This window comes from Phaethon lepturus, unplaced genomic scaffold (assembly GCF_000687285.1).
Source record: "Phaethon lepturus isolate BGI_N335 unplaced genomic scaffold, ASM68728v1 scaffold20626, whole genome shotgun sequence".
NCBI lineage: Eukaryota > Metazoa > Chordata > Aves > Phaethontiformes > Phaethontidae > Phaethon > Phaethon lepturus.
This window is the reverse complement of record NW_010545868.1, coordinates 42-8894: the sequence shown is the minus strand read 5'-3', so window position 1 is coordinate 8894 and position 8853 is coordinate 42. Positions and strand designations below refer to the sequence as shown.

Genomic DNA, 8853 nt, shown 5'->3' with positions numbered 1-8853 from the left:
GAGGTGGTAGATGCCCCATCCCTGGAAACATTCCAGGTCAGGTTGGACGTGGCTCTGAGCAACCTGATCTAGTTGAAGACGTCCCTGCTCATTGCAGGGGGGTTGGACTAGATGATCTTTAAAGGTCCCTTCCAACCCAATGTTTCTATGATTCTATGAAAATTATTACTTGCTATTTTTTATATACTGATGAAAAGTCATGGTCTTAAGGAACAAATAGAAGGCTTGTAATAAGCAGTATGATTTGAACCATTCATGATACTGCTATAGAAATGTCCCACTACTGCTAAATACTGCAATGTTATTAAATCTTTCTTGACAAGGGCCAGTGGGTTTTCAAGGTGGTTTGGATATCTTATTTCCCACTTGACTAAAATTCCCGTTTTATTTATCTGACCTGATACTCCCCCTGACTGGAGGGCCTGGGGTATGCTCCTGGGAGGCTTCAACCCGCATGGCAGCCTGTGGGACAGAGGGACACTGAGTGAGGACACTGAAATCAATGGCCCTCTCCTATTCCCCATCCAAGGGTGCAGGTCCTTACTCTAAGCCAGCCCCTGTACTGACACGTCCTCCTCAGCGTGTGAGAGTCCTTATTCTAGGACAGTCTCGTCCCTTGGTCATTTCCTTTCTCAAATCCCTAGAGCTTCACCGATCCCACGGGTCCAGCAGTTCTTCTGCCATGTGGTATGTGATGAGCAAGAGGTGGTGAAAGGGCAGCAGAGGCTACAAGCAACTGCAGAAGAGGGCGAGTCCCAAGATTTCCTAGGATCTTGGATATTACTCTACACTCATTGTATCAATATTGAAGAATTCTGGTATCATTTGGTGTCATGTACATTTAGAGTTATTTTCCTTTTATGATATGATCAGTATATCATGTATTGCTGTGCTGAAGTCAGGGGGGTTTATCTGTTGAAAAGATAAAAGAAATTGGAATACAAAATTCCCTGCACCATTGCAGGGAACAGCATTTAAAATCAGAAATGACATGGAGTGACCATCTTATTCATGAAGTAAAAACTGAGGCTTCATTCCCACTCATTTGTTTGTTTTTTTTTTTCCGATGGCACTTTTAATATATCTTCCAGTTGAGGTCTTGATCAAAATTCCTATGCCAAAATGCTACTGTATTAAGTTTTGAGTTTCTTCCCTTGTCTGATACCCAGCTATCTGTCACCGCTGTTTTTACAATTAAAATTAAACTATGCAAGAAGGTACAAATTTATTACTCTTGGAGGTGGAAATAAAGTTTCATATTGTGAATAAATCAATACTGTATTTTTTAGATATGAAGTTAAAGCAGCTAGTGAAAGGAGAAGAGCATGAATAGGGAAGAAAAAATGGGAAGTCTTCTTGATTTGTTGTTTACTGTCCTCGCTAATGGATATCTGTAACTTGATTTAGCAGATAATGACCAAATGTTTTTAAATCAAATAATTCATCTGAATTAGAACATTCCTCAGACTCTGCAGGTTTTGACATAATGGTAACATTTTAGTTGAATTCCTAGGAGGGATGTATTCACCCACAGAAAACACGTTTTAAACACACTAGTCAATGGATAGTGGAAATCTGGTTACCTCTGTGGTCAGACTTGCGTTTTGCGTATGTCTTTGTGTCTGCCCTTGGAAAGCAGGTGGTGGAAGAAGTGAGGTCCTCTAAAAGAGATTTGCGATGCCGCTTGCCTATTATGAAAAAAAATGGTAATTTTAAAATGAAGTTTTGGTACAGGTCATTAATTTCTGGCTTCGACTGTTTCTGCCACGCAGAGCGGTGGCGTGCCACCCGCAGCGGCGCCGCGCCGGGCCACCCTGCTGCGACAGCGCGGTGCGATGGGGGCTTCTTTTTTGTCTCCGCAGAAGCAGGGGGCAAGAAGCTGCGGAGCACCGTCCAGAGGAGCACTGAGACAGGGCTGGCCGTGGAGATGAGGAACTGGATGACCCGTCAGGCCAGCCGGGAGTCGACGGATGGGAGCATGAACAGCTACAGCTCTGAGGGAAAGTAAGCAGCAGCTATTACTGTGGTTACCGGACATTTCTCCGTGAAACTGGTAGTGAGGCCAAAGTGAGGTGAGCGCTCTAGGTCCTGTTGGGCAGAGTTCCCTTTGCAAGCTGGTGTCATGGATGGACCAAGCCTGTCTTCCCCTGCGACCGAAAGAGTCTCCCATTGCCGGTGCAGGAAGGATGAGGATAATTTCTGCAGTGCCGTGAGAAAGGCACCTGGTGGCTCAGAGCCATCGGCGTGCGGTGTGGCAGGAGGGGAGGCAGGCGCAGAGCACTGGGTAAAACACAGAAAAGGACAGTTTCTCTTCTGGAAACTCCTCACATATGTCTGTGCTTTGCAGAGCAAAGCATTTCCAGAGCATTTCCAGATGTCATTCGCTAGGCTCAAGAGTTTTTCAAAGGTTCTGCTAATTAATCCTGAAGAATTTATCTGGGCAGAACTGAGAGACTGTCATGTATCATGCTTTTCACAAAAGCCCAGGTTAAAGACTTCTGAGTGGTACGTCCAAGACATTGCCCAGAACAATCTTATTGTGGATAGATTTATTAGTGGTATTCACAGCATTGGACAATATATCTTACACGTCCAAGTTGATGCGCTATATGCACTTGAGATGAACATTTATTTATCATTGGTCATTACAAATCTCATTAGTTGTTGTTGCCTTGTAAAGGGTCACAGATAATTTATGGCAAGAATTTGAATTTTAAGTTACTTTGATCATTTGCCACAGTGGATTTCAGTTCCATTATTGAATAGCTGTCATTCTCAAAGACATTTTTAACAAAATGTTTATAGTAAATGCTGATATTAAAAGGTGATTTTAAAAATAGTGACCAATATTCAATCAACTGAGAAATGTGCGCAATTTTACCTTCATGTAACTAAATTACTGATAACGGCATGTATTAGTATCTTACTGAACCGGTTGCATATGAATACTACAATAATCAACAGTGGTATTTAAAGTATTGGGAAAACAGAGCGTGATGGAAAAATATTGATGTGAAAATTAGTGAGGATTAGTGCTTCCTTCACCTGTTTGTTTATACGTTGGAGGCCAAATTGCTGCTTGTTGAACACTTTAAAGTTTTGAAAATTACAGTAATTGTTTCGTAATTTTGTCAGTGTAAATAAATTCCTTGTGAGCAGTAGTACCAAAAACATAAATGCTAAAGGCAAAACATCTAGAAAACAAAAAAGGGCAAATTCAAGTGTATTTATTTTTAGTGTTTTTTCAATGTTATTTTTTAGTTTGATTTTCCCTGGTGTGAGGTTGGCTGCAGACAGCCAGTTCAGTGATTTTCTGGATGGACTTGGTCCTGCCCAGCTTGTAGGACGACAAACTTTGGCAACACCATCAATGGGTAAGCATTTGTGTCCTATAGATGTGATGTAATCTACTGGGTCTGGTAATTAGAACATAGAAATTATCTAGATTCTAAGTCTTTAAGTACGGATTTCCCATGTGGTTTTGAACAACTCAGCTAAGACCAAAACAATAACCTCAGCCAAAGTTGAATATAATTGTGGATGCTCATTAAGACACTCAAAAGAAGAAAGGTGCTTTGAAAAATTCAGTCTTTTATCTCTTCTTCTTCAGTTTTCCATCTTTAAAATGTAGCTAATGAGACCAATCCTTCCTCTGAATCACTTGGATAGTATTGAATAAAAATGGGAATTTAGGTGCAAAGCATTTGTTATTATTTCGCTTACAGACTTTTTTGTATTCACAAGTTATCTTTTCATACCGTGTCGTAAACTAGAGGCATGGTGGAGAGATTTCAAGCAGTTTTACAGAGCTGCTCTGTACTAATTTGCTTGCTGCCTTTTTTTTACCTGAAATTCTTAAGACAAAAGAAAGAATTGAATTTGGAGTGACAGGGGCATGGGAAATGGGAGACAAGATATTATTGCAGGGGTTTTAAATTGTTTACTAACATAAGTATCAGTGAAGAGGATAAGTATTAAATTATCTAGTAGTGTTAAAATCTAGATCATGCTTATTGGTGGAATGCAGACAATACAAGTCATTATGTATTCATCCTAGAAATTCCTATAGCCTTTTATATATTTAGGTATTTCTGAATTACAATGACAGGTTTTCTTTTTGTTGTCTAGGAGATATCCAGGTGGGAATGATGGACAAGAAAGGACAACTGGAAGTAGAAATAATCCGAGCCCGTGGCCTTGTTGTAAAACCAGGTTCAAAGACACTGCCAGGTAAGGAAGAAAAATCTTAGCAACAAGAATAGAGTTCTACCGAAAAAAATCCAACAAACGTCCCACATCTGAGGCTTTACTCTTCAATTTAGGTAAACTCTTATCAAATTAGCATATCAGTAGATTACAGTATTGTACACTAAGATGCATAATGTGTTGAAACGGTATACAAAAAATCAACCCTACTTCAGGAGGAAAAAAAAAAATCAGGCTGGTGCCTGCACTACCAGAAGACACAAAAGTATTTTAGTAATAGCAAATGCATCCTTGGTTATGGGATAGAAACGAAGGTAGATACTGAAGATGTCACATGGGAAGCGTAGAGATGAAGAGGGAATCAACAAGAGCTGTGGAATAGGTACCTACTCAAAAAGTAGACCAGTATTTGGTACTTACTTCTTACTTTATAATCTTATGTCCTATAACACTATGTGAAAAGGACAATATAATTATATTTTTAGCAAGCTCTTCTGCCAAAATAGAAATTGTGTCAGAGTCTTTTCTTCGCTGATTTTCACCTTGTAGATAATTTTAAATTATTAACAATTTGGAGCATTGATCCAAATCTCTCCAAAGTCAATGCGAGTCATTCATTTACTTAACAGGCCTATTTTGCATACCGTACAGTATAGGGATACTATATATAGGAAAATCTGATTTTTCTAGGTCAAAATCTGAATTGTTTCATGGCAAAAGAGACATATAAAAAGAAGTAAAGAAAAAATTATACCAGGGAGAAAAGTAAAGAAAATGCATGAATACTTTGCATGTGAATAAATGTTAATACTGCTTGTGGAGATTTGTTTATATAATTTATATATCCAGTAAAAGGCAGATTTTATCATATGGTGATAGAACAGTGCATCGATTATGCAAAAAATCTGGACGACTTCTTTACTTACTGTTCTTTATTTTCTTTTTTCTAAGCACCATATGTAAAGGTGTATCTATTAGAAAATGGAGTCTGCATAGCCAAAAAGAAAACAAAGGTAGCGAGAAAAACGCTGGAACCACTTTATCAGCAACTTCTATCATTTGAAGAGAGTCCCCAAGGCAAAGTTTTACAGGTAATTTGCATCAATATTCTTCTGAATCTGAAAACATCATCGGTACAGTTTTCACTGAATGAGTTTCAAACTTCCTTTCATGCTTCATTTGGAAAGTTCTCCTATTTCAAATACTTGTTGAGCAGATAAATACTACAGCAATAACTGTTGATGCAAGTAGAAAGTGCTGAGCAAAAGTCAGTTGTAGATTATTTTGCTTCTACTATATGTGTGGGCTTCTTCTCTCACTGGGCTTTCTTTAGTGTCTTGGATAACTGCTCTGTTACTGCCCAGGTCATTTTTGTCACTGCATCATGATTAGTGTACACAGAACTAAACTATGATGACAGTCAAATATTTAATTCCTTACTATAATTAAATAAGCAGAGACATTTGATGAATCCAGTTGAAGGTCTCGGCATTTTTTCTGAAATTTTTCTATCTTCTTTTGTTTCCTTTGCGAACAGATAATTGTTTGGGGAGACTATGGACGTATGGATCACAAGTCCTTTATGGGAGTGGCACAGATACTTTTAGATGAACTGGACCTGTCCAACATGGTGATTGGGTGGTTCAAACTCTTCCCTCCTTCTTCCCTAGTAGACCCAACTTTAGCTCCTCTCACTAGAAGAGCTTCCCAATCATCTCTTGAAAGTTCAACAGGACCTTCCTATGCTCGCTCATAGCAGCTGTGAAACTGTTGTCATAGCAACCAGCGTTACAAAAAAAAAATTACAGGTCGCAAACCCTGGTAACACTGCATGCTTAATGTTGTGTCTTCTGAGCCTGTTTCTAGGGCTGCAATGCGATCCTGTGTTCTCAAGGAAGTTGCACACATTGTGCCCTATGGAAGGCCCTCAGGTGAAGGACTGAAGTCATGAAGAACTGATAGGTTTGGAGTTCAGGGACACTCAGTTTTGGTCCAATCTGAAGCCATGGACTAAACTAAAAGAATCAATCTGTTTCATGCAACAAAAGTCCTTTTCAATGGCATATATGTTTTGTTGCTCCCGTTTCTTTATTTATATGCCCTCCCCTCCTAAAGCTTGGTTATGCCACAGAAATGGTTACCCGCCCATGAAGCCATGCTGCAAGTCAGTGGGTTGGCAGACATTGGAAGAAAAGAAGAATGTAAGGCTGCTGGAAGAGTCAACTGTCATTTGAAACAGTTGCTTGAGAGCCGAAAACTCTTCATACTGAAAAGGTTCAAGACTTAAAGTGGCGGGCTTCGTACTTCCAGCTATAGATACAGTGAAACCCCAGATGTGATGGACTCTCTGAAAAATAAAATTCTGTGGATATACTGTACTCTATGAAATTAAAGAAACTTTTTTGCATGGACACAGATTTAGCTGAACACTTAAATTATTTTCTTGGGGCTGCAACTTGCAAAAAAAAAAGAATAAATCAGCCATTTTCAACAATTTATATTATTTTTAAAAATAAATTTCACTAGTGCATGGTTTTAAAGGGAAGAGAATGCAACAGGGTGATACAAAGACACACCACGTTTATCATTCTTTAAACCAGTCATGGTCTGTATTTTGGCAGACGTATATTAAAAATAAAAAAATAATTTCTAGCAAATATTTAAAATTCTGTTTATGTGACAAGAAATAAGTGTAATATATTAAATTTATTTAAATGTAAAAGGTACAAGCCTTGTAAAGTTCAACATAATGTGCAAATTGTACACTTCTTTTACCTCCTCCTTTCTCTATCTCTCCTCCTGGCCTCCCTTCTTCCCTTTGCTCTTTTTCCCCCTCTACCTCCCAGGATGATCATCATATTCTAAAATGGCTACCTTTTGACTTATTACTCTCTTATGCCCCATATTTGGTTCAGGGTTGCAGATTGTTCTGCATTTCTGAATTATTTGAGAAAAATATTGTTTAAGAACTTACTTTTTTTCAAGCATGTTGAAAAGGATTTTGCAACATGGCTTGGGAGTACATTAATGTAATTCAGCATGTATTTGATAAAGAAGATATTTGAAATTTTTGCAATTTATTGTACAGTGCATGGTAACTTATTTTCATTTTTTTCTCACCTTCAAATTGAATTCTACAGCAAAATACTGGAATCTTGTGGCCATTGTAAGATGTCTTCAATAAATTTGTTTTCAGCACCAGCATCTTTCATTCAAAGGTTGAACTATCATTTCTTGAAGGTTCCGGAAAGAAGAAAAATTAAGTAAATGATTGATTCTTAGGAAATAAATTTAAACACTTTTATTTGCACTAAAAGAAATTAATTGCTACATTTTTGAGATTACAAAAGCAGCAAAGGTTACTAATTCGTACAGTTCTGCTGTAAAGTTCAATTTTCATAAACTACACTTGTGTTGCAAAAGGCATAATTAGGTAATATCAGTCTGAAAACTGTCAATCTTTGGTTCGTAAGATAGCCTTAAAGCAAGCTTATCCGTACCACTCTGACAGCTATTTGACACCGTTACCAGAATTCTCACTGAAGTCAAAGGGTCTTCAAAAACCTGTTTTTTGTAGCAGACAGTAACTACCTTTGGGTGGTGCTGCAAGTTCAAGCTTCTCATTCAATTACATTATTTGAAAGGAATGTACCTGTCTAACAGTTAATAACAAAATATCCTTTTTTTTCCCTGGGTATTTTTATGCCTTTAATACCTATTTAAGGTTTAATATTGAAACCTTGCAATAATTTTTGAAGTATACATTACATTTACTTTTAAGGCCACACAGAATTATTCTGATTTTATTTGAAAATCTATTAAAGTTTCCCATTAAGAAATTGTACGGACCTCATAAGAGGGCAAAATTAATAACAGTATCACTTAAAATGCCTTTTAGTTTGTGCAATATCATATAAATCAAGATTGTGTCTTGTCTTCAGAGTTTATATAATTGATTATTGTTAAGTTAATGGACAGACTGGTAAAATTATATTTATTGAAATAATTTAGACACCTGTCTACCAGCAGCAAATAAATACTACTAACATGCAGTCTACAATATCCCCTAGGATATTAAACAAAAATACATAACCATTTTCCTGGTATTGTGAGATGTGCTCACACGTTCTTGTATGCATAATCCTATATAAATTATTTCAAAATTGCATTCAAGGACATGACGCATGGAAGGTTTGTACATACTTGTCATTATGCAGTATTTATTTTAAAAAAATTAATGTATTTTTTTTAATTTTCACACGTCTGCAACTCTACTAATGGTTTAGTCATGTAAATAGCACTATTCCAGTGATCACTGCTGTCTTGTACATAGTACGTTTTAAAAAGTTAAAAAGGAATTACAGTTGGGGGAAAAAAAAAGGGCAGACTAGGCCTGTAATGAACACCAACTAATGTAAATCAAACTCATTCTGGTGATGGTATTTAACACTTTAAATAAAACATTTTCTTTACAGAAGCCGTGTGCAGTGCTTTGTTGCTTTTCTCTGACAGGATCGGCAGCATCCTTTGGTGGAGGTTGCGGGAAGGAGAGCACGCGCGGCTGATGCACGAGCAAGCTTTTCTTCGCAGAGCAGTGCTGCGGCTGAAATAGTCCCGTTTGCAACATAACACGGTCACCGCCGGCGG

The 8853-nt window shown here is 37.7% G+C and overlaps 1 protein-coding gene across 1 annotated transcript in view; it reads left to right on the top strand.

Moving 5' to 3' along the window:
- Positions 1 to 7262, top strand: part of LOC104622356 (regulating synaptic membrane exocytosis protein 2-like) — an 11830-nt gene extending 4568 nt beyond the window's left edge. The window contains exons 3-7 of the mRNA XM_010289107.1: positions 1773 to 2004; positions 3262 to 3374; positions 4129 to 4230; positions 5158 to 5297; positions 5744 to 7262. Coding sequence (XP_010287409.1) covers positions 1773 to 2004; positions 3262 to 3374; positions 4129 to 4230; positions 5158 to 5297; positions 5744 to 5962 — 806 coding nt within the window. The 3' untranslated portion in view covers positions 5963 to 7262. The remainder of the gene's footprint in view (positions 1 to 1772; positions 2005 to 3261; positions 3375 to 4128; positions 4231 to 5157; positions 5298 to 5743) is intronic.
- Positions 7263 to 8853: the final 1591 nt, after the last annotated feature.